General features: G+C 37.5%; 1 protein-coding gene across 8 annotated transcripts in view; it reads left to right on the top strand.

Annotated features, from left to right (window-relative positions):
• LOC113644229 (piezo-type mechanosensitive ion channel component 2) overlaps positions 1 to 25,023 on the top strand; it is a 128,448-nt gene that overhangs the window by 95,984 nt on the left and 7,441 nt on the right. For 6 of the 8 annotated variants that reach the window (XM_047810778.1, XM_047810781.1, XM_047810780.1 and 3 more), the window contains 25 exons: positions 2,235 to 2,395; positions 2,899 to 3,075; positions 3,324 to 3,446; positions 3,539 to 3,739; positions 3,890 to 4,094; positions 5,334 to 5,435; positions 5,533 to 5,698; positions 7,360 to 7,603; positions 7,844 to 7,940; positions 8,092 to 8,257; positions 10,415 to 10,504; positions 11,251 to 11,369; positions 11,795 to 11,866; positions 12,327 to 12,430; positions 13,426 to 13,546; positions 14,737 to 14,808; positions 14,976 to 15,142; positions 16,135 to 16,319; positions 17,588 to 17,779; positions 18,271 to 18,678; positions 20,352 to 20,610; positions 23,454 to 23,636; positions 23,990 to 24,236; positions 24,398 to 24,530; positions 24,794 to 24,941. In XM_047810778.1, coding sequence (XP_047666734.1) covers positions 2,235 to 2,395; positions 2,899 to 3,075; positions 3,324 to 3,446; positions 3,539 to 3,739; positions 3,890 to 4,094; positions 5,334 to 5,435; positions 5,533 to 5,698; positions 7,360 to 7,603; positions 7,844 to 7,940; positions 8,092 to 8,257; positions 10,415 to 10,504; positions 11,251 to 11,369; positions 11,795 to 11,866; positions 12,327 to 12,430; positions 13,426 to 13,546; positions 14,737 to 14,808; positions 14,976 to 15,142; positions 16,135 to 16,319; positions 17,588 to 17,779; positions 18,271 to 18,678; positions 20,352 to 20,610; positions 23,454 to 23,636; positions 23,990 to 24,236; positions 24,398 to 24,530; positions 24,794 to 24,941 — 4,142 coding nt within the window. The remainder of the gene's footprint in view (positions 1 to 2,234; positions 2,396 to 2,898; positions 3,076 to 3,323; positions 3,447 to 3,538; positions 3,740 to 3,889; positions 4,095 to 5,333; positions 5,436 to 5,532; positions 5,699 to 7,359; positions 7,604 to 7,843; positions 7,941 to 8,091; positions 8,258 to 10,414; positions 10,505 to 11,250; positions 11,370 to 11,794; positions 11,867 to 12,326; positions 12,431 to 13,425; positions 13,547 to 14,736; positions 14,809 to 14,975; positions 15,143 to 16,134; positions 16,320 to 17,587; positions 17,780 to 18,270; positions 18,679 to 20,351; positions 20,611 to 23,453; positions 23,637 to 23,989; positions 24,237 to 24,397; positions 24,531 to 24,793; positions 24,942 to 25,023) is intronic. The other 2 variants (XM_047810782.1, XM_027148880.2) reach the window with 1 other exon arrangement.

Raw genomic sequence — 25,023 nt, 5'->3', positions numbered from 1 at the left:
AGATATTTTCAATCAGTATAATCAAATGAAATATTTTATTGACACAAGTCTGATAAAAAAAATTAGTCTTGAAAAGTTTCAGAGACTTTTTTATCTTACACTAATTTTTCAAGATATTAAAAAAAATTGCACTTGACAGCAGAAATGGGTTTGATGTCACTATTTACACAGAAGATAAAGGTTTGTGTAAAAAAAAACAACAACAAAAAAAAAACTTTTCTTTGAATGTATTGCTTCTTTTAGGCTAGAAAAAAACACACTAGAAAGGACTGAGTTTCTCTAGAAAGCCCTGAAAGAGTCTAATTTCTGAGTGTGACATTACAAAGAAATTCCGTGCTGAACATACACAAAACTAAACAGGCACAATTTTTTTTATAAATTTTCAACATCAATCAATTTGGTAAAAAAAAAAAAAGTTAATAAAAAATACTGTAAATACTTAAAAGGCAATTTTAATGTAAACCATTATTTTCAAATTATTTAATCAGAATTAGACAAATTTTAATGAACTAATGTTTACAGTTTTATCATAAAGTAATTGAAATTTATGGATTTAAGTTCTTATGCTACAACAAAACCACTGGTGAAAAGTTTTTTATTGCAGACACACTTGCAGCACAGGACAGGACCAGAGAAGTAAACAGACTTGAGAAAAAGTGTAGAATTTTACACAGAAGCTGTAAGATGTGAACACAAAATGTGTTCAGCTCTAGTTTCATAAAACTCCTTTCTTTAAAATGTCTTAATAGCTCAAATTAATTCAATTCATATTTATTTGTATAGCACTTTTAACAATGGACATTGTCTCAAAGCAGCTTTACAGAACATAAGCAATATAGTACAAAAGGTTTAATATTATACAAAGATTAATATTTATACAGAAGTTCAAGATTAATATTAGACTTATATATAAATGTTTGATTTTATCCCCAATGAACAAGCCTGAGGTGACTGAGGCGACTTGAGAGAAACCTTGAGAGGTACCAGACTCTAGAGGAAATACATCTTCATTTGGGTGTCATTAGAGAGTGTGATTATAAATTGGAATATTATATATTAGTTGTGTTCACTATTAGTGGCAAGTTTATGACTTTAAGTTTAAGTTTGAAGTTGTTATAGTGCTTTAGGTTACACTTTTTTCTAGTTCCACAGACTCTGGAAAAAAAGATGATGGCGTGAAGACTTTTTTTTTTTAAAACAAGCTATCATTACACTAATCTGACCAGAAATACAAAATCTGTGTATGTTTATACACCAGGCTCTCGTGTATGGGCCAATTAGCTTCTTTTCGTGGTTGAATATTTTTTTCAAAATCTGAATTTGCTGAATTTCAGACAGATTTTCATACATTGAATGTTCTGATATAGTATTTTTTTTATTTCAGTTGATATATTGCTGGGTTTATATTCAGAGCAGTTGGTGACCTCAGATTTAAAGTTTCACCAAGACTGACAATGCAAAGAAGCTTCTAGATTTAACCTTTTCACCAAGAGTGTGTTTTTTTGTACTTGTGTTGTTGTTGTACTTCTAAATTTATCTCAGAAACCAATTTATAATTGGAAAAGTATGTTTTTTCATTTCATTCTTGAATTAATAAGCCAGGTAAGATCTGATCTGAGTTTGTCTTTCCCACAGGGTTTGTCGTTCCCTGTGTACCAAAGTTTTCAACACTTTACTTAACACGAAGCAGCTGCTTTGAAATACACACAACTTACACCAGTGTTGATCAAAAAGTGTTGGCGCCGTCTGAGTTTTTAGTCTGCTTACGTTTTATAAACCTTTTCGTTTCTTCATTAATCAGGAAGTGACATATTGTGTCAAAAATTGCTGTGATGATTCATCAGTGTTTGAGGACGTTGCATGGTGCTCTCAGGAATTTAATGCTTTGTCATCAAGAATCTAGACTAAATGTTTTGTTTTACACCAGCTGTTCACCTCATGCCCTCAAAACATGACTGCAACACCACTTACGGGTAGTAAATTTTGTTAAATTGATTATTAACTGCATGGTATAAAGAAGACGTTACGGAAGAGTGTTTATGGTATTGCTTATACTTATTTTTTTCAGGAAACAGAGACCCGCTAAGTGTTGTTGCTGTTCTGTTTAGAGGATGCATTCTTTGGTTTTCTCACCTGTAAATATCCTTGCTGGTCTGTTAGTATCTATGCCAGATTGTAATTGCTCTTAGGAATAAGTCACGCAAAGCTCTTGGTATAATGTTCCCCACATGCAGATCTGAAAAATAAGTGGCACCTGGTGATGGATCGGCTGACCGTGCTGTTCCTCAAGTTCCTGCAGTACGTCTATCAGCTGCAGCTCTTTATCTGGTGGCTTCTGGAGCTTCATGTCATCAAGATTGTGTCTTCTTATATTATCTGGGTTTCTGTCAAAGAGGTGAGCTCACTGGAGGTTATAAAAAGATTGATTTTTTGACATGGGTTTGCTGTAGAACTTTACCTGGATGGAATAAATGAAGCCGAATTGAGTCTGAATTCATGTCTAATACTAGCTGCTAATGTCCTAATACTCCCATTTTGAATGTGAACAGTTCTATTGATCCTGTGTATCTCCATTGATCTGAATAAATTATATTTGACTCTTTTTGTAGGCTGTTTTTGCCCTGTTTTTGTGTGTGTGAATCATGATCTACCGCCTGATGTTGTAAAATTAGCAGTTAAAAATTATAATCTATTAGAAAAAGTGCTTAAATGTAAACTTTACAAATGGTACTATTGTCAGAGCTGCTACTATAGAAATCTACTGACCAGGGAAAGAATTCAGCAGCACTATGGTATAAAAACATTTTGTGTAACTGAATGAATGGATAATTGATAGTGTTTATATTGATGTATGAAAGTAAGTAAGTGTGTCTAATGAGCTTGATGTTGTGTTGCCAGGTGTCCCTGTTTAACTATGTTTTCCTGGTGAGTTGGGCTTTTGCTTTGCCCTTCAGCCAGTTTCGCCCTCTGGCCTCCAGCGTGTGCACTGTGTGGACATGTGTCATAATTGTCTGCAAAATGCTCTACCAGCTCACCTCCATCCAGCCTGCGACATTCTCCAAAAACTGCTCCATGGTGTGATACAAATCACACACACACACACACACACACACACACACACACACACACACACACACACACACACACACACACACACACACACACACACATACACACAATGAAATGAAGTAAAAGAAAAACATATTTCTGTTGAATAGAAATAAAATGTGGGATATTTTGTACATCTTATCAGTATTCATTCCAGCGAATTGCTTATATTGTACTTTCCCGCTCCATTTATGCATCCTCTCTTTTTGCCTCAGCCGGATAACTATACAGATGTTCAGAGATTAGACATGGTCAGGTCTCTTCTCTACAGCAGCCCAGTAGACCCTGCCAACTGGGTTGGTCTCAAGAAGTTCTCTCCACTACTGGAGAATTTAAGGGTAGGCTCAGTGTTAAACCACACACCTATAGCGATGAGTGTTGTTTTGTCTTCTTTAATATGTTTGACTTTTATGTGTGTCTTTCTGTATAGAATAATTTATTGATGTTGGCCTTACTGGCATTTGAGGTAACAGTCTACCGCCACCAAGAATTTTATCGTATGAGAAACAACCTGACTGCTCCTGTCACAAGAACAATCTTCCACAACATCACACGCCAGCACCTGGATGATGGCATCATTAATTGTGCCAAGTACTTTATCAACTACTTCTTCTACAAATTTGGCCTAGAGGTACTACATAGCTGCATCATCGAGTTTCCATTTCGGTGGAATTATTCTGTTTGTTTTGTATGCAAAAAAAGCTTTTTTAACAGTAATGCCGTGAAATTATTGTGATGTTGAACTTGTCTGTAGCCTAAATAAGAATTCTCCATCTTCTAGACCTGCTTCCTGTTAGCCGTTAATGTCATTGGCCAGCGGATGGATTTCTGTGCAATGCTGCATGCGTTCGGGTTGATTGCAGTGCTGTACCAGCGCCGGAGGAAGGCCATTGCTGGGGTCTGGCCCAAATACTGCTTCTTCCTGGCCTGCATGCTTGCTTACCAGTACCTGATATGCATTGGAATCCCACCAGCAGCATGCTCAGGTCAGAGGGGCAACACCTGGTCCTACAGAATAGGACTTGTGAAGTTGTAGCTCAGGTTTATTAAAGTTTTTAAATCAATACTGCATAGTATAATGGCTGCTGAATTGCAGTATTGACAACAAGCTAAAGATTAGACTGCAGGGGATACATATAGGCTATCTATCCTTTAGTCTTCAGTAACTGCTTTATCCTGGTCTGGGTCAGAGTAGATCTGAAGACTACTGAATGCAAGGCACATCATACATCATGGATTAGACCACACCAGGATTTCATACATATACATATTTACAGGCTCATTCTTACACATGTGCATCGCCAATCCATCTCCTGGCTTGTTTTTGGGAGATGGCAGAAAGCAAGCGAATCTGGAGTGAATCCATTACAGGATTACAGAGAGAACATGAAATTCAACACAGATAATACATTGAGCCTAGGATCAAACCAGGAATCCGGGAACTATGAAGTGGCAACTTTGCAAGATTGTCATTATCTTGTATAGTATAGTGTTATTTATGTCTGTACTTTTGAGAGTCACAAACAGCTGGAACCAAATTCCTTGTGTGTGTCAACACACTTGGCAAATAAACCTGATTCTGATGTGATTTCAGTTATATGGTATATCAGATATATATCCAGATACTGTATCACTTTATCCAGTTTACAGTTCACAATTTAAATGTACCACATTTGGATAAAATGTTTCAGAATTATATTATTATTATTATTATTATTATTATTATTATTATTATTATTATTATTATTATTATTATTATTATTGTTGTTGTTGTTGTTTTATATATTTTCATTTTTTTATATTATTTTATACTAAATTATTATTATTATTATTATTATTATTATTATTATTATTATTATTATTATTATTATTATTATTATTATTATTTTAGTAATAATATTTTCTATATTTTACTTTATAATTGTATGACCAGTTAACATAAATTTAAAGAGACAGGTAACATGGTAAGAGCAGAACAGCTTAGGATTTTTTATATTTCACATACAGTCAGGAAATTACTTCCTGTTTTGGTTTTGTGCCCACTCAAAGCAAGAGATGCTAACATGGGTTTGGAATTTTGCTGCTCCTTGTTGCACTGCTTTACCAGTGTTCATAAATGAATGGTTATTTCTGACCAAAAAAATTGCATATGACTAAGAAGTGAAAACATCAGCTAGTATACTGCACAGTTAGCTAATTCTGCTTCTGTCTATACTGTGCTTCAGACTACCCATGGAGACGTCCCTCATCCAGCATGGACTCCAATGTGGTCAAGTGGCTCTACCTGCCTGACTTCCATACCAAACCCAACCCTCTCTTCCTCCTCTGTGAGTGTTGGCATACGGACACATGTGTAAGGTTTTCTCTGAGACTTCATCAGTGCTTTCTGATTTTTTCTATATCTCACTCTCTGTCTGTTTGTAGATGATTTCATGTTGCTGCTGTGTGCATCGCTGCAGAGGCATGTGTTTGAAGAGGAGAACGATCCTGCTGTGCGTCTCCTGGCTGGTGATAATGTGGAGATCTGCAGAGACTTGGACGCTGCCACCTTCAGTCAACATAACCCTGTCCCTGATTTTATCCACTGCAGGTAGTTACAGTGAGCAGACTATTCAGTTACACTGTACATCCCTATGTACAGTACTTATTACCGTGTTGTCTCTAAATCATTTTAGTAATAAAGATACTGAAGTAGAAAGTAGTTCTAATTCCCAAGTATATTTCTAATATCTAAGAAAAAATAAGATATCTAAGATATTCTCTTAGAACGTGATTCTCATACGTGAGCTAAAACAGTGTTGGGTGATCTATATTATATAAACTCGAAGAAACAAATCTAATAAATTAGACTTTTCAGCAATCCATTTATAACACCGGCATCGTCTTGACGTTCAAAAGTGAGCTTTTTTTTCACGGCGAAGAAAAAACATTCTCAGTAGCACTCTGGTCTTTCCTGCCTCATATCAGATGACTATCAGTCACACAGGCAACACATAATGACTTCACCAGCCTTTGACAATGTGGACTATGTCCTGTAACCTAATAAGGTCTGAAACATGAACCTTACTCACAACTCATCACTCATATATGTAGAAATACACTATCCAGTGACATGTTTTGTGGCAGCTATTTCTACTTGGATTCTGCACAAGCTCATTCATCAGTGTATGGAGAATTGTGTTGAGTGGGCAGTTTTTGTGCTGCTTACAGCCTGTTTAAGCAATTGAGCAATATGGTTGTGAGGGTGATGTTATTGATGTTTTTATTAGTAAAAAGTAAAAATGTTTGTTTGCATTGTGGCTTAGTGGTTAGATGTACATTTATGCCATTTGGCAGATACCCTTATTCAGAATGACTTACATTTCTTCTCGTTTATACGGCTGAGTAATTAAGGGTTAAGGGCCTTGCTCAGGGGCCCAGGAGTGGCAGCTTGGTGGCCTGGGATTTGAACTCATTTTTAAACATGAACTCTTCTGATCAGTGGTCGAACACATTAACCACTGAGCTACCACTTCTCTTGAGCTACCACTTACTTGTTAGTACCACTTCCCACTGAACTACTGCTTTCTTGTTAGAATGTTTGCCTTTAATCTCTGGGGTTGGATATCCTGTCTCTGCCTTATGTGTGGAGTTTACACATTCTCCTTGTGCTTACGGCCATTCCTCCAGGTATTCTGGTTTCCTCTCCTAGCCTAAATACATGTTGTAGGCTGATTGATAGTGCCATGTGAAGAATTGGCACCCAGTCCAAGGTGTCCTCGGCCTTGAGTCCCCAAGAGTCCTGGGATAGACTCCAGGCTCTGTGTGACTCTGTTTAAAAAATGGTACAGAAAATGTATGTATGTATGGATGGATGGATGGATGGATGGATGTATAGCAGTCAAATCCTAAAGTCTTTAATAAATAGAGACTTTAAATAACTTTTATTTTAAATTATGGTCAAACCCAGCACAACAGAGAGGTTGAACATTACTTCAAATGTAACTAACAAGCTAATAATAGGCTAATAATTTAAAACCAACAAAAAATAATGATATGGAGTTTCTCTATAAAAAAAAAACAACATTTTCCTTTGGCGAATTTGCATGCTTAATAGTCAGAGCCATGAGTACACAAAAATAAAGCTAGTATAGAGGTCTATTACAAATAATACTTAATTGGTCTACATGCTTATATCACAGAAACCTACACACAATCCAGTCACACCTCAATTGCTCTGTGTCTCTATTGCTCTCTTTCTGTTTCTTATAGGTCATATCTTGATATGCTGAAGGTGATCATGTTTAGCTATCTGTTCTGGTTCGTCCTCACCATCATCTTCATTACGGGGACCACACGCATCAGCATCTTCTGCATGGGTTACCTAGTAGCCTGTTTCTACTTCTTGCTTTTTGGTGGAGAACTGTTACTCAAGCCAATTAAAACCATTATGCGTTACTGGGATTTCCTTATCGCGTACAACGTGTTTGTTATCACCATGAAGAACATCCTCTCTGTAAGTAAACCACATTCAGACAGATGGATATCAAGGATAGAGGTGCTGCAGCTGTATTTCAGTACAAAAATTAACACTTAAATATCAGAAATATGGTTTTATAAATAGTCGTAGTGTGTGTATGTGTATGTGTGCGTGTGTTGTACTTTAAACAACATTTCTTTGCACCACATGGCCGAAACATAACAAGATCAGATTTATGAGTTTGATAACACTGCTCCATCTCCTCTCATTCCTCAGATAGCTGCCTGTGGATATATTAAATCCTTGGTGGTTAATCACTGCTGGCTCATCCAGCTGTTCAGCCTGGCCTGCACTATAAAGGGCTATTCACGACGTAAGTTATGACCTGAAGCATGCGAAGATTTTTCTTTCTGAGTCTTTTTACAGTAACAGACACAAAATGTGTGATTTCAGAAGTTATTGTGTAAATTGTGCAATTAAATAATGAATGCAATAAATGATTCTTCCTGTATATCGTTAATTAGCGGAACAGCAGGCTAATAAACAGTGTGAACTGCCAAGTGATGAAGCAGGCATCATCTGGGATAGCATCTGTTTTGCCTTTCTGCTGCTGCAGAGAAGGGTCTTCATGAGCTACTACTTCCTGCATGTGGTGGCTGATATCCGTTCTTCACAGGTTCTGGCATCCAGGTACGCACACACACACAGTTTACATTTTATTCCCTACACATTATAGCAGTGAAATGTGAAGCTTCAGGTTCTTCACTTTGGTACTAAACGATTAAATAATGCCCTTGAAGAGCACTAACTATTGAACTAACAGTGACAAAAGTATGTTGTTTTGACTCAAGCAAATTCCTGACAGAGCAGCAGAGAGTATGCCAAGCGTCTGGTGATGTTTATGAGTTATAGACATCAGGAAATCATTGACTCCAAAGGGCCTAAGAAACAAGCACAAGACATGCAGGTGTTATTAAAGATTATATTAGTATTTAAATGAGTTCAAGCAGGATAAGTCCTATGCATCCTATGCATTACATATCCATTGAAGAATTATGCTAATTATTAAATAAGTATGCGCAGAAATAGCTGTGATTCCTTACCAGTTTATCCAGTGTAGCTGTCAGTACACTTAAATTAAATGTATTCATATGCTTATATGCTTATTACCATGTCAAAATAACACAGATGTATGTAGAGAACAGGACTATGAATTAGGATTCTCAAGCAGAGGTAAAGAAATTAGACTTTTCTGATAGAAAGACATAATGTACATTTACATTTATGGCATTTGGCAGACGTCCTTATCTAGAGTACAAAAATTAATGCATCAGCACTGATTCACTAGGTTACAGACTTAGGATAGCATCAACCTAAAACTTAATATATGGATAAAATAATAATAATAATAATAATAATAATAATAATAATAATAATAATAATAATAATAATAATAATAATAATAATAATAATATATGCTGTAGATCACTTTCTGTGCTTGTGGAAACACTTAATTTTGGTCACTGAATATAAGAAGTATTTGTTCAGTCAAATACAAAAAATGATTGCATATAGTTTACATAACAATATTACTAATATTTACTAAACTTAAGAGTCTTAATAACTAGATTGAATGTTATTATAGTATAAACATAAACTAATTAATTAGATTCCATTTATTTGTATAGCACTTTTAACACTGGATAATGTCTCAAAGCAGCTTAAGTTTAAAATTATATTACTATTTATCTCTAACATCTCACATTTCAAATTACATTGTGAAACCTCAGTAGGATGTTGTCACTGATTGGAGCATAACTATAGTATTACAGTTAAGCAGTTAGAAAATGCAGCGTAGAATAGAGCTATTGCAATACATTATCATTGTTGGTTTAAAACTTAAACCTTAAAAGGTTTGAGCTCAGTGTTTGATTTTAATCAGAGCTTCGAAAGTACACGCTTAAATCATGTAGAATGTACAAAAAATTTTTTTGTTAATGTTCCTCATTTCAATCATGTGGAAATTTGAATGAAGTGAATAAATAATAATAATATTTTAATGATGGCTCTTAAAAAAATATGTAAAATTAATGTGCCTCTTTATCTATTAGTAAAGTTTAATAATAATAAAAAAAAGGAAAAAAATAGAAATTCCTGCCAGATTTACAAAGGTTTCATTAATGCTGATTTTCTTAGTACTCATATGCATATCTTGATAAATAACAAAAACCCGTAAAACTGCATGAAAGGCAGAACTCAGTGATAAACAGTAAATGAGTATAAGGAAGTTCTAAGCTAACTGTAGTAGCAGTGGTAGTTTCCTTCTTTCATTCATGCATTCTTAGTAGTTGTAGTAGTTAAACTATTACAGGTTAGCCCTTGCATTAAATGTGTGTGTGTAATTGAGATAAATGAACTGATTTAAACCTGACATTGGCTTATTAAGTATAGAAATTAACTAAAGTATCTCAGAGCCAAGCATAAGCTTTGCGACTGATCAATCCAGGTTCACATTAGTGAGTCTCCTTATAAGCAAATTTACACAAAACCCACAAACTGTATCCCATTTTTTCAGACTAATTGCTTTTTCATGAATACCACATTGCTCTTGTGACCGGTTTACAAATAAATACATTTGTGTCCAGCTTGAGAAATGAAGTCTAATATTTTGTTTGGGTGCTAAATTCAGAATTCCCTGTTTGACACTGACCGTGTGTGACCTCAAGAGACCAGCTGTTTGTTATTGAGTAGCTAAAGCACTAGACGAAGCCAGACGCATTAATCTGAATGGTGTGCTCTTTATTCTGTTTCTGTCTCTGCATCTCTTACTTTCTGTCTTTCTCTCAGAGGAGCTGAGTTATTTCAGGCCACAATCGTGAAGGCAGTGAAAGCGCGACTTGAAGAGGAGAAAAAATCCATGGACCTGTTAAAGCGACAGTGCGTTTATACAACACCTCATAGTTCACAAGTCACTATTTACTATTCTTGAAACGCTCTTGGACCACTATGTATATTATATTTACCTAAGGAATATTACTCTGCTTTGAGAAGCTAGAAAATCGCCCTTAAGTTAGTTACATACGTCTGGTGTGCAGTGTGCATGTCAATAAAATGTGTATCAATAAAATCAATAAAATAATAAAATTATCAATAAACATACATTGTGCATGTCAATAAAATGCACTTTTTGTGAATTCAGTTTTATTTCATGCTCATAATTATACAGTAGTTTAGGATTATGGGTGGCATAAAATTCCTACTTTTAATGAGAATTTTATTTGGACTTATAGAAATGCTGAAGCAGTCGTGATTAATTTCACCCTAATATCTCAAACTCTGTTTTAAATCAGTGTTGTCCGCATTGCGGATCTCGTGCTCTAAATCAGTACACTGTGTTTACAGGACATCTGCAGTCTGTTTGTATGAGACAAAAAGGATCTTTCAGTACCACTATGTTCTCCCCGGCTTTACTTGTTGAAAGACAAAGCACTTAGCACTTCTGCACATGCCTCAATAAGAAACAACTCTCTCAACCTCTTTCCTCAATTAAGGACTTGTGTTATTACTATAATTCTGTCTAAATGGAAAACTCATTCAGCTCAGCCCAATGAAACAGGACATACTAGGGACTGTCGCCAATTTCTCTCTCTTTCTCATCCTCTCTCTTTCTTTCTCTCTCACAGGATGGACCGTATTAAAAGCCGGCAGCAAAAATTTAAGAGGGGAAAAGAGAGGATGTTGAGCTTGGCACAAGAGAGTGGCGAGAGTCAATCAGTGTACAGAGAAGAAGTGGAAGATGATGGTGTGTGGTAGAGTGTGTCAGTTAAATATGACTCATTTAGCTGACCTATGTATTTTGATATGTTGACTTACTTGTTAATTTAATTCTCCAGAATTAATTAAAGCATACCGTACATTAGACTTAATTCTTTTACTGAATGTAGGATTTTAAATAAATACAGCTAGGCATTATTCACTGTCGATTCTCATTTTGTCAGAAATAAAGCTTTAATGCAGCAGCCAGGTTTGGTTTTGAGTGTACTGAAAGTTCGCAACACAGACAAGTTCATAAATTCCACAGGTGCCTGAGCTTAACTACCGCCTTAAATGCACTGCAGCAGAATTGAAAACATATGAGCTCACGCATACCAGACGTGAGGACAAACTCTCTTATCCGTATAGTGCTTCTTAAGGCTCATGTGTGCTTCATTGGATTGGGTTTTGCAGGAGAGACGAGCAAAGAGACGAGAAAAGGGAAAAGGAAGCAGTGGTGGAGACCTTGGGTCGATCATGCCTCCAGTGAGTGCTCATCATCATCATACATCACTTCTTATCTTTATAATTGTCATTTTAGGCAAAAAGGAAAAAGCAAATAACTATGCAAAGGAGGCTCCTGAGAGGCCCAAAAAGAAAAGCTTTTGAATCACAAGAGTCTAATTTGCATTGGTCTTTGGGTGAGAGTGTTGGTGTCGCACCGTCCTCTGTCAATCATATGAACACTAACCAATCATGAGCGTATGTAAGCTTGTGTATGTGGAAGAGGGTATTAAGCACTTTTCTCTGAGCTTGTTTGGCTGTTCTTTGACGTAGTATGAGCAGCAGATCCAAAATACGCATAGCTTCAAGTGTTTTCATCAGAATCACGTGCAAGCATTCACGCCTTGGTTGTGAACAAACTTTAAAAATCCAAAAAGTCTGTGTACCGTACAGTACATGTTTTTAGATTTCCAAATAGCCTAACTGTTAATTCTTGTTTCAGTGGTGCGAAGTGGGAATTATTATTTGTTTGAGACGGACAGTGAAGAGGAAGAGGAAGAAGAGGAGAAAAAAGAGGAAGATCCGCCCAAGAAATCTGCATTTCAAGTTAGTTATATGACACATTTTAGTAACTTTGTGTATGTTGTTTGTTTGTATGTATTTAATTTGCCTTGTATACATTGAGCGTGCAAAATCAATAGCCTAACCCTTGTGGCTCTACAGCAGTGAGATCGCATAGACATTTTGTTTTCTCTGCATTTAACAATGTTTCTTTATTTGTCAGACCACTAACTGCTAACTTCCTGTGTGGAAGCGTGGAACCGACATAGTAAAGACTACACGCCATGTCCTTACTAACTCAGACCTTGCTCTGTCCTTCTCATAGAGAGCTATCCGAATGTTTGCCTCTGCTTTGCTGGCTTTACCAAAGTCTGTCATTAAGCTCCCCAAAACTATACTGCAGTATGCAATCAGGGCAGCCAAGGTACTTCCACCAGGCCTAATATATCTCTCCTCCTCCTCCATTTTTTACTACTGTGCTATTGTTCTATGTGTGATATTTCTTTCACTCTTTTGGTCTTTTGACTGCACACTGCATTTTCCTGTCCCTCGCTTTTAGCACTGTGCATTTAGGAAAACTGGAGCGTGGACTGAGCCTGAACGGCTGAGCATTGAGGAATGTCTCACAGCTTTGTATGTCTGTTTCCAAGGCAGCTATCAAGAGCCATATGGGCTGCTTTGCATGTGAAGAAAATGCAGTGTAATGTGTTTTACTGTAGGATGCATGAGAAGCAGGGTTACTTTTTAGGGGAGTCTTGGTTTTATGTTGGTTGATGTCGAGGCTGTGTTTTTTCTCCAACGTAAAGCACATTTACAAAGCTTAAAACGTAACAAAAACTGTGACATCTACTACACTGGGTTAAAACACACCCTGAGCCTTGTTTTACACGTTGTGTGTTCCTAGTAGCCAAACCTTACTTCTACTGTACATGTCACATGAGATCAGAAACATGATACAGATCATAAAGTCCAAACACTAACAATCAAATCCGTTCCCTCTCCTCTTCATGTCTGGATTGGTCACTGTTCTGTCTCTTCAGTTTGTGTATCATGCATGGATCACTGACTCCAAAACAGCCATGAAGGAACGCAACAAAGAGAGGCGGCGTTTCTGGCAGAGATACACAGAGGGACGCAAAACCAAGAAGGACCAGCGAGAGGGTACGTGAAATATCCAATCCAGATATTTATTTCTCAGTATAAAGAGAAGACCAAGCTGGCCCAGAGGTTTCATCTGTCCTCACTTGCCACAGTTGTTCTTTACTCTTTGCTGTTGCATGCTTTTAACCTAAAACCATGGTTTAATCATGAATGAAAGAATTTTGTTTGTCTCTCTATATGAGGAAATAGATTGAGAAAAAAGACTTAAGGGCTTTCTTGAGTCTGTCTTTAAATGAGAGTCATGCTGTGTCCAGTCCTGAGTGCAGCCAACTTTGCATTGGCACTTATCCTCTCAGATCTAGCTGATTCAAGAGTGGGTGCTGAGAGATGAAGACCAGCATGTTGCATTCGCTATGGTCAATTCATTCCATATTATGGCTGGACATGACCCCAGAGGAGAAACTCGGTCAGCCAAGAATCCAAATATGCCAGATACAGTTAGTCAAAATGTTGGAAAGACTGTGTCTGTTATATTAACATATGTCTTTATTTGTCTAATGCATTACAGTAAAGTAAAATTCTTTTCTTTGCTTATCCGGTCTTATCATGGGGTCAGAGTGCAGGGTCAGCTCCAGTTCTGTGGAAGATAGGATTAAGGGTCTCAATGGCCCAGCAGTAGCAACCTTGCAGTGCTAGGGTTTGAACTCAATCTTCTGATCAGTAACCAAGAGCCTTTAAGCATTTAACTACCATTAAGCTTTTAAGCTATAGACTGCTTAAAACGTTATAGATGAAGATCTCTTTTCTGAATTTTTTCTTTTTTGTGCCAGTAGTTTTTTTTTTTTTTTGCCAATAAGTACTTTTAAGTGTTTACCCAATATGGATAAGTCATTAGTGATCTTTAAGTCTTATTCAGAATTTTGAGGTTGATGTGTTTAGTTATACACCTTAAACACTGAGCTATAACTTCAACAAGACTATCAGATTTATGAAGGTATTCATTTTGTTTCTGAAGTGATACTTTACAAAGATTTGCTCTTTCAAACTCTGTGACATTCATGGATAGTCATTTGAAACTGAGGAAATAAAGCACAAAATTAAAGCTTTCGTAAATCTGGTAATGTTGTCTAAAAACACTGAAAGCTACAGTTAAAATCCGTATACCAGCTTTAGCGTCCTTTATCAAGTTTCATTACTCATTATAATTTTATTATATTTAATGATGGCTTAATAAAGAACTTTTCCTTTAGCAGCTCATGTAACGATTGAGGTAGCAGATCAGGTGGAGGACACAGTTGAACAAGAGAGATCAGATGTGCCAGGTACACATTCACGCACAGTCACTAGCTTGTGGTTAACCCCTACACATTAAGATAAAATCAGACAAGAGTTACACACAATAGATTTAAAAAGAATAAACATGCATTCTTTTTTATATCTGTACAGTTTCTATTGTTTGTTAATGCATAGCTTTCCTTTCCATTTCCAGACAACATCCTGAAGCGTGTGTTTAACATATTGAAGTTTTCCTGGGTGCTCTTCCTGGCACTGCTGGACAGTTTTACTGCCTGGCTCAATTCAATGTGCCAGGAATACATTGACATATCCACTGTGCTGCGCACTGAACGCTGTATGCTCACACATGAAGTCAAAAAGGTATTAAAACTGCCAAAGAACCTGCATTAACAAACATGACTAATCCCTTATAGCTGGACAATATGATGATTTATATCACAGCACTTTTGATTTCTTGAGTCTGATTGGCCAGCAGGATTTGATCGATTTTCTATAATAACAGCTTGGACGTATTACCAACTACAAGATTTATATATTATGCACTCATTTTTATATGGTATTGTTTCTATAGTAACAACAACCATACAGGGAATTAAGGGATTAAAAAAAGTTTGTAATCATTGTTAAAGTGAAACTTTCTGTAATAAAGACATTTCTGTAAGGCTGGATGCACCAGTGAGTCCTAGGACTTCATATAGTGTACTTGAGAGCTTTCAGTCATTATCAGACTAAACCCACCCACAGGCTGTGAGCTCTGTGCCTCTTTAACATGCTATTTGCTTAGAGTACTTAGACTTGTTCCTTCATTATAGAAACAAATAACTCAGCAATTGACTTGTCATCTTGTTGCTAACAAAGACCATAAATGTTTTTCATAGCCAGTGGGAGGACATGCTACAACTTCCAAAATGGCAACACCACATCTTACAGAGAGAGCAACTCACAGTGTTTAAGATGAGGAGATGGTGTGCAGATATTTATTTTTAGAAAGACTCTCCAGCATCAGGGCTATAGCTGTAGCCTTTAGGATAGGGTTCAGGATGGAGGGCTTTTCACTTTTTGTCACTTTTTTGTTTTATCAGATTAAAAAGAGTTTTGGGGAACCATAGTTTATTGCTGCTATAACATGACTGATAGCAGGAACATTCATTGTTACTATAAACACATAAAACATACAATGTGTCATTCTTTAATTGCTAGGTAATTGTATTTGCTGTTAAAAGTGGAATAAAACACTTCATGATGTTTTGCTATTTGCAAATAATTATTATGGTCCTTTAGATGCAGTTGCTATGAAACCGCCTTCAGAAATGAAAGTGTAACACTGAAATGCTTCTCTCTAATGTGTACAGGGAAACACTCCATCACGAGGGATCATACACATGTATTACCAGCAACAGTTGTGCAGACCTTCATCTTCTGAGACTGTTCTGGAGGAAGCAGGGAGACAGCATGGTTCTGTCTCAGCATTGGGACAGCATCGGGAGAAGGAGGACGAGAGCATGAGCTCTGTTCCCAATAAAGACAGTATGACTAGGTACATCATCCCAAAGACTGATTTATTTGTTTGTTTGTTTGTTTGTTTGTTTGTTTGTTTGTTTTGGGGGGGCTTTTTTACAGACTTATGAACGCATGTATTTAATTTGTTTAGACTGTAAAGTTACAAAATGAGTGAAGTGAAGGGGACTTTTTTCTCTCTGAAAGCACTTTAGATTTGTCATGTGGCCTCCAGACAGTTGAGATCCAGCAGGTATTTCCTCTGTTGACAGACCACTTTAGCCACACGTCAGCATGCCTAATATTCGGATTTACCTCCAGGGTAACTGTTTGGTGTTGTATGCAATAAAAAAAAATCTTTCGTCTTGAGCTTAAGTCAAGTGTTCTGTAGGAACTGACAAAAGCATATGTGTTATTCTGAGATGACCCAATTATCACAAGTGTTTCCATGACAAGATGAGTTTTTTCCAAAATATAGACAAAACAAGTTTAGACCAGATGTATGCTGATGCTGAAGACTTTCATTAACACACAAAACTCTAATGGTCTATATTTATGGTTTATAGGAATTCTATAAAGCAAACATGTTTTCAGAAAATAGACTTAAAAAAAAGATTAAATTAGTATTTGATGTCATATCTGTACAATTTTGCAGATTTATACTTTTACACTAAGTATCTTTAAGAAATTTCCTGTTCATCAACAGGTTCTGGTTCTCATTTGTTTTGTTTCTGTCTATAATCCCCAGTCACAGAAGCATCCATGATTTTTTTCTTGATATATAATTCATTACAAATCATTTATATGACTTCATTGATATATGACTTCTGTAGTGCTTGTGTTCACATATTACCTCTAAGTCTTAAACTGTAAAAACCTACTGAAAGTGACGTGACATACGGCGACCCATACTCAGAGTTTGTTCTCTGCATTTAACCCATCTAAAGTGCACACACACAGCAGTGAACACACACACAGTGAACACACACCCGGAGCAGTGGGCAGCCATTTTTTATGTTGCAGCACCCGGGGAGCACCTCAAGGGCACCTCAGTCATGGCCGGCCCGAGACTCAAACCCACAACCTTAGGGTTAGGAGTCAGACTCTCTAACCATTAGGCCATGACTTCCAAGTGATCACTAGAGCTTTATTGTGACACTGCTGAATAATTTAGACAGTGTCTTAAATATGTAAGTCTTAAATATGTCAGACTTAAATATGTAAGCTATAATAAAAATAACATAAAATACTCAGTATGAGTGTGAGCATCTACACGTATGTAATATTATTTTCTGACTGTGTTTGCAGTGTATACACCGAGTCCACGATGGCGTACAGTCAGTCCACACTGGAGTTTGGTGAGATAGGTGTGGACTGTGTGCCCAGGACAAGCGAGAGACTTCGACCCAAACTGTGTCGTCTGCAGGGAGTGGAGCTCTCCTCCTCTTCTTCCTCCTCTGTGTTGTCATCGGCTGAAAGTTCAGCTAGTGCTGCAGTCAGGTAGCACCTAAAAAAATCTGAAATCTCAAAATAAAAGTTCCTAACACTAGAAGTGTTTCTGAAGCATTTTTAATCTAATTCTAAAGAATACCATGCTCATGTGTAAATCCTCAACTCGGAGATGAACTACGATGTGAGAAAACCCTAATCGTGATCGCTCCCTCTCTCTCCCTCTCTATCTCTGTCTCTCTTTCAGTGAGTAATCTGAAAAATTCAAGACCTCTTTATTGAGAGGAAATTAGCTAAAATAACATCTGTAACACAAGGTGCAAGTGACAGAAACTGGGCATTTTTTGTTATTTAAATGAAACACGCATTATGGTGTGCTTGGTTTCTCTTGCTCAGTGATGACAGATATATACAGTATAATTAATTGAAAATGCTCACAAGTATGTAAGTCTCCGAGTGTAAAATTATCCACCATCATGGAGACCTTATTCACTGTAACATCTGATTGCTTACAACTGTTATCCTCTTTCCTCTTATGACAGTGAAAAGACACAGTGCACAGCATTATATTCCCGTCAAGGCACGGGTGACACCATCGAAGAACAAAACAGTGTTAGAGAAAGCACTCATTGTGGTGATGAATGGACCGCCACAGAGCTGCCTGAGCCTTCAGCTATTCGACGTTGTAGCAGTGAGGTGCAGACTCTTAAAGGAGGTTTACTACCAGAGTGGGACACTGTGTTAGCATCCGAGCAGGCTACATGGCCACGGCTCAGTCGGTTCCCTTCTGAGGCAGATATTCCTCCCTCTTACAGCAAGGCCACAGGTCTGGACTATGTGTGTGAGGCAGCAGCTCACTCTGAAGAGAAAAAGCTGAGGATAAATGCAGACAACAGCACACTCCCCTCACTGAGCCATGAGCTCACAGCCAGTGAACTACTGCGCAACAGGTAAGAATAAACACACTGTCATTTCTTTATATGCATGTTTCAGGCTGTGGGGTTTGTGAAGCTCAGCCAGGGAGTTACACAGATGGAAATCATGAATTGTCATAATTAATGGTGCTTGCAAAGCAACATTCTTACTATTGTGCATACTCTTCCGGACATTCATTCATTCATTTTCTACCGCTTTATCCGAACTACCTTGGGTCACGGGGAGCCTGTGCCTATCTCAGGCGTCATCGGGCATCAAGGCAGGATACACCCTGGACGGAATGCCAACCCATCGCAGGGCACACACACTCTCATTCACTCACGCAATCACACACTACAGACAATTTTCCAGAGATGCCAATCAACCTACCATGCATGTCTTTGGACTGGGGGAGGAAACCGGAGTACCCGGAGGAAACCCCCGAGGCACGGGGAGAACGTGCAAACTCCGCACACACAAGGCGGAGGCAGGAATCGAACCCCGACCCTGGAGGTGTGAGGCGAATGTGCTACCCACTAAGCCACTGTGCCCCCGCTCTTCCGGACAAAAATTTGCAAAATCAAAAAACTTTTTACAACATGGACATGTGACATATCAAAACACTCAGCACAATGAGGGGAACTGCCTCACATGTATTCTGGTCACGTCATGTGACATCACGTGAAAATCAAAATTTAGCACAACATGGACATGTGACATATCAAAACACTCAGCACAATGAGGGGAATTTCCTCAACAGTATTCAGATGACGTCACGTTCTCGTCTCCACTATTTTTTTTTCCACGTGCAAGCACCATTCACATTTTCTTCAGGAAATGTACGTTCTATGTACGTTCTCATTTTTATTAACCTGCTTGATTATTACCGTCGAACAGGTTAAGCTGAACCTCACAAACCAAGGATGCCTATAAATAATCAATGTTCACAAAAAAAAATATTATTTGTTATTTGATAAATCTGATTATTTGATATTTAAATGAAATTAATTGATTGCAGTAATTTCTGAGCATATGGGATAAGTGTAAGCATATTTATAACTTTGGAAGTCAAAGCTTGCTCATGACTAACTAAATAAAGTATTTTAATTAAAGTCTTAACAGAAGTCAAACATGTAATATACGGTATATAGTAATAAAATGACTTTAATTTACGTATTCATCAACTTGTGTAAATGTCATAATGAGAAACTTTAGATAAATTTTCATATATGCAAAATATTTTACCTCCAATGATGCACTGATTTTGCACAATTCAAATGGTACTGAGCATTTTGCACATTTTTTTAACCTGTTTGTAAATTGTTCTATTTATGTTTCTTACTATTGCATGTAAATGGTTCTGCAATTTCTGGAGCTCGCTCCCAAGAATTTCACTCACCATGGCACATGTGCCGTGGTGATGTGACAATAAAGGTGACTTGACTTGACTTGAATCATGTGTCACCCTCTTGTAGATGTTGCTTATAAAAACTGCACACTGTTGTTGAAGTAGCAGTGTGTATTGTCTACTAATTGTATTGTGTTGACTTGAATTGGCTTGACTAATGTCAGTACATGTGTTAAGGAAAAAATAAACCATGATTACATGTTGCTTTGTTCAGCTTCATCTGGTGAGTTTGGTATAATGTTCTGTCCTACGTTTCCTCATTCCCAGAATTTTACCAATGCTTGTGTTTCTGTCCAAAAGGATGTTCTATGATGAAGAGCTGGAGGAGTCTGAGCGCTTCTATAGCTCCCAGCCGCAGATACTACAACTGTGCTATGCTCTCTATAACATGCTGGTGGCCCACTCAGAGATGGTGTGCTACCTAGTCATTATTCTTAATCACATGGTGTCAGCCTCGGTGGCTACGCTGGTGCTGCCTATCCTCATCTTCTTGTGGGCCATGCTATCTGTGCCTCGGCCCAGCAAGCGCTTCTGGATGACCGCAATCGTCTACACAGAGGTACAGCTACAATAACAACATCAACTCTATGATATAGACCATATATATCATCTACACTGAACAAAATTATAAACGCAACACTTTTTTTATTGCCCGCATTTTTCATGAGCTGAAAACCAAAGATCTAAGACCTTTTCTATGTACACAAAAGGCCTATTTTTTATTTTGTTCACAAATCTGTCTAATTCTGTGTTAGTGTGCACTTCTCCTTTGCCGAAATAATTCATCCACTTACAGATGTGGCTTATCAAGATGCTGATTAGACAGCATTATTATTGCACAGGTGTGCCTTAAGCTGGCCACAATAAAAGGCCACTGTATTGAGGGGGTCCTGGGGGGTCCAAAAACCAGTCAGTATCTGGTGTGACCACCATAATTTTTTTCAGTATATATTTCAGCTTCAGTAACATCATCATCTCCATTAGAGCATTAATAACACTATCGCCTTTGTTACAGCTTTAATAACACCATCATCTCTGTTACAGCTTCATTAACATCATCTCTGTTACAGCTTCAGTAACACCACTATCACCATTACAGCTTGAGCAACATCATCTCTGTTACGGCTTTAGTAACACCACTATCACCATTACACCGTCAGTAACATCATCTCTGTTACAGCTTCAGTAACACCACTATCACCGTTACAGCTTCAGTAACACCACTATCACCATTACACCGTCAGTAACATCATCTCTGTTACAGCTTCAGTAACACCACTATCACCGTTACAGCTTGAGCAACATCATCTGTTACAGCTTCAGTAACACCACTATAACTGTTAGAGTCAGTAATACCTTCATCTCTGTTACAACTTCAGTAACACCAATATCACTGTTACAGCTTCAGTAACATCATCTCTGTTACAGCTTCAGTAACATCATCTCTGTTACAGCTTCAGTAACATCATCTCTGTTACAGCTTCAGTAACACCAATATCACTGTTACAGCTTCAGTAACACCAATATCACTGTTACAGCTTCAGTAACACCAATGTCACTGTTACAGCTTCAGTAACACCAATATCACTGTTACAGCTTCAGTAACACCAATGTCACTGTTACAGCTTCAGTAACACCAATATCACTGTTACAGCTTCAGTAACACCAATGTCACTGTTACAGCTTCAGTAACACCAATATCACTGTTACAGCTTCAGTAACACCAATATCACTGTTACAGCTTCAGTAACACCAATGTCACTGTTACAGCTTCAGTAACACCAATATCACTGTTACAGCTTCAGTAACACCAATGTCACTGTTACAGCTTCAGTAACACCAATATCACTGTTACAGCTTCAGTAACATCATCTCTGTTACAGCTTCAGTAACATCATCTCTGTTACAGCTTCAGTAAGACCAATATCACTGTTACAGCTTCAGTAACACCAATATCACTGTTACAGCTTCAGTAACACCAATATCACTGTTACAGCTTCAGTAACACCAATGTCACTGTTACAGCTTCAGTAACACCAATAGCACTGTTACAGCTTCAGTAACATCATCTCTGTTACTGCTACAGTAACATCATCTCTGTTATAGCTGCAGTAACACCACTATAACTGTTAGAGTCAGTAATACCTTCATCTCTGTTACAACTTCAGCAACACCAATATCACTGTTACAGCTTCAGTAACATCATCTCTGTTACAGCTTCAGTAACATCATCTCTGTTACAGCTTCAGTAAGACCAATATCACTGTTACAGCTTCAGTAACACCAATATCACTGTTACAGCTTCAGTAACACCAATATCACTGTTACAGCTTCAGTAACACCAATGTCACTGTTACAGCTTCAGTAACACCAATAGCACTGTTACAGCTTCAGTAACATCATCTCTGTTACTGCTACAGTAACATCATCTCTGTTATAGCTGCAGTAACACCACTATAACTGTTAGAGTCAGTAATACCTTCATCTCTGTTACAACTTCAGCAACACCAATATCACTGTTACAGCTTCAGTAACATCATCTCTGTTACAGCTTCAGTAACACCAATATCACTGTTACAGCTTCAGTAACACCAATAGCACTGTTACAGCTTCAGTAACACCAATGTCACTGTTACAGCTTCAGTAACACCAATGTCACTGTTACAGCTTCAGCAACACCAATAGCACTGTTACAGCTTCAGTAACATCATCTCTGTTACTGCTGCAGTAACATCATCTCTTTTATAGCTGCAGTAACACCACTATAACTGTTAGAGTCAGTAATACCTTCATCTCTGTTACAACTTCAGTAACACCAATATCACTGTTACAGCTTCAGTAACATCATCTCTGTTACTGCTGCAGTAACATCATCTCTTTTATAGCTGCAGTAACACCACTATAACTGTTAGAGTCAGTAATACCTTCATCTCTGTTACAGCTTCAGTAACACCAATAGCACTGTTACAGCTTCAGTAACATCATCTCTGTTACTGCTGCAGTAACATCATCTCTTTTATAGCTGCAGTAACACCACTATAACTGTTAGAGTCAGTAATACCTTCATCTCTGTTACAGCTTCAGTAACATCATCTCTGTTACAGCTTCAGTAACATCATCTCTGTTACAGCTTCAGTAACATCATCTCTGTTACAGCTTCAGTAACACCACTGTCACTGTTACAGCTTCAGTAACATCATCACTGTTACAGCTGCAGTAACACCACTATCACCGTTACAGTGTCAGTAACACCACTATCACTGTTACAGCTTTAGTACCACCACCAACTGCATCAGCATTTTCAGCAATCACTAAACTCATATGTTATTACATAGGTTGCAATCAATAAACCGCTATTATTCCCATGACATTGACTTTTTTCTTACTTTATTCCACTTCCAGGTGACCATAGTAATCAAATACTTCTTCCAGTTTGGTTTCTTCCCCTTCAATCAGAACATAGAGCTGGACAAGTCCAAACCATTCCATCCACCTAATATAATAGGAGTCGAGAAAAAAGAGGGATATGTCCATTATGACCTGGTTCAATTGCTGGCACTTTTCTTCCATCGTTCAATTCTTAAGGTAGTTTTTATAATTATGTTTCTTTAAGCATTATACAGACTTTCCTATTACAATACCATAATTAGAATTAATTATGGTATTGTAATACCAAAAAGAATACCATAATTGATTAATTGAGTTTCAATATATTTTGAATTTTTCACTGATCCTAGATGAGAAAACTTATCTAAAAGATAGGTGGTCAGTATTTTTGTTTGCAGTTGGCTTTTATAGCGATGTGTCTCTAAAAATGTGTTAATTTTAGTATCATTTGAAAAGAATTTCAAGTTCAGTGTTTGCATTGTTATATCCTAACACATTCACATTCATACACTTATAACCTGATATGTGTATTCACTCTCTTCTTGAATCAGTGTCACGGTCTGTGGGACAAAGACGACACCAGACCAGAAGCTAAAAAGACACTTTACAGTCACTCAGACTCGGACACAGAGAAACCCCCAGTACGGAGGGAAAGGACTTCACTGACCCGCAACATTTTAACAGAGGCTACAAGCGTCCGCATGCAGAGAAAACTCTCACACACGCCTTCCACCATGCGCCGGCACAGTTCCAGTGCAGGATCACACATTTCTCACAGATCAACACGTTCCAGAGGAGGTTAGCACACGTACAGACACAAATACAAGAAAGCTTTGTGTAAAAGGTTTTTTTGTTGTTGTTTTTTTTTTTTTTTACAAATGTATGTGTTTAGGTTTTTAAAAAATCTTTTTTATATTCATTACATATTTCGTTCCACATTTGTGTGTATGTGTACACAGGCAGTTCGGTCACGAGGTCGAGCATGTCTCGAGTGGGAAGTGTGTCAGGGGTTCAGCAGAAGAGTCGCAAAGAGCTCATTTTGGTGAAATTCCGAGAGCAGCTCATCAAAGCCAAGAAATTCACAGTCAAAATGTAAATGTGCATCATACTGTATGTGCACTCCTTGTTAGCTTCACTCCAACTCTCCATGTCCCACATGCATTAACTTACTTCATAAAAATTATCATTTTTAATTTATTAGCAATGTATTCCATGAAGCCTGTTAAGCATTTTACATAGCAACCCACTAGCACTAAATGCTATCATGATTTATTATTATTAATCTTATCCATAACCAGACCATACATTAAATCTGGTTTACATGAGATGTTTTTCCAACATGTGTGTGATTTCAGAACCCTGGATATCTATGTTCCAATTCGTCAGTTCTTCTACAATCTGATCCACCCAGAATACAGCGCAGTGACAGACGTCTACGTCCTCATGTTCTTGGCTGATACTGTCGATTTCATCATCATCGTTTTTGGATTCTGGGCTTTTGGGGTGTGTTCAGTACTGCTATTTTCTCTGAAGACCTGAGTTTAATGAAAAGTCATCTACTGATTCACTGTATGTGGTCAGTCAT

Source organism: Tachysurus fulvidraco, chromosome 3 (assembly GCF_022655615.1).
Source record: "Tachysurus fulvidraco isolate hzauxx_2018 chromosome 3, HZAU_PFXX_2.0, whole genome shotgun sequence".
NCBI classification, from domain to species: domain Eukaryota; kingdom Metazoa; phylum Chordata; class Actinopteri; order Siluriformes; family Bagridae; genus Tachysurus; species Tachysurus fulvidraco.
Note: the sequence above shows the minus strand (reverse complement) of the source record. Positions and strands in the feature narration are given on the sequence as shown.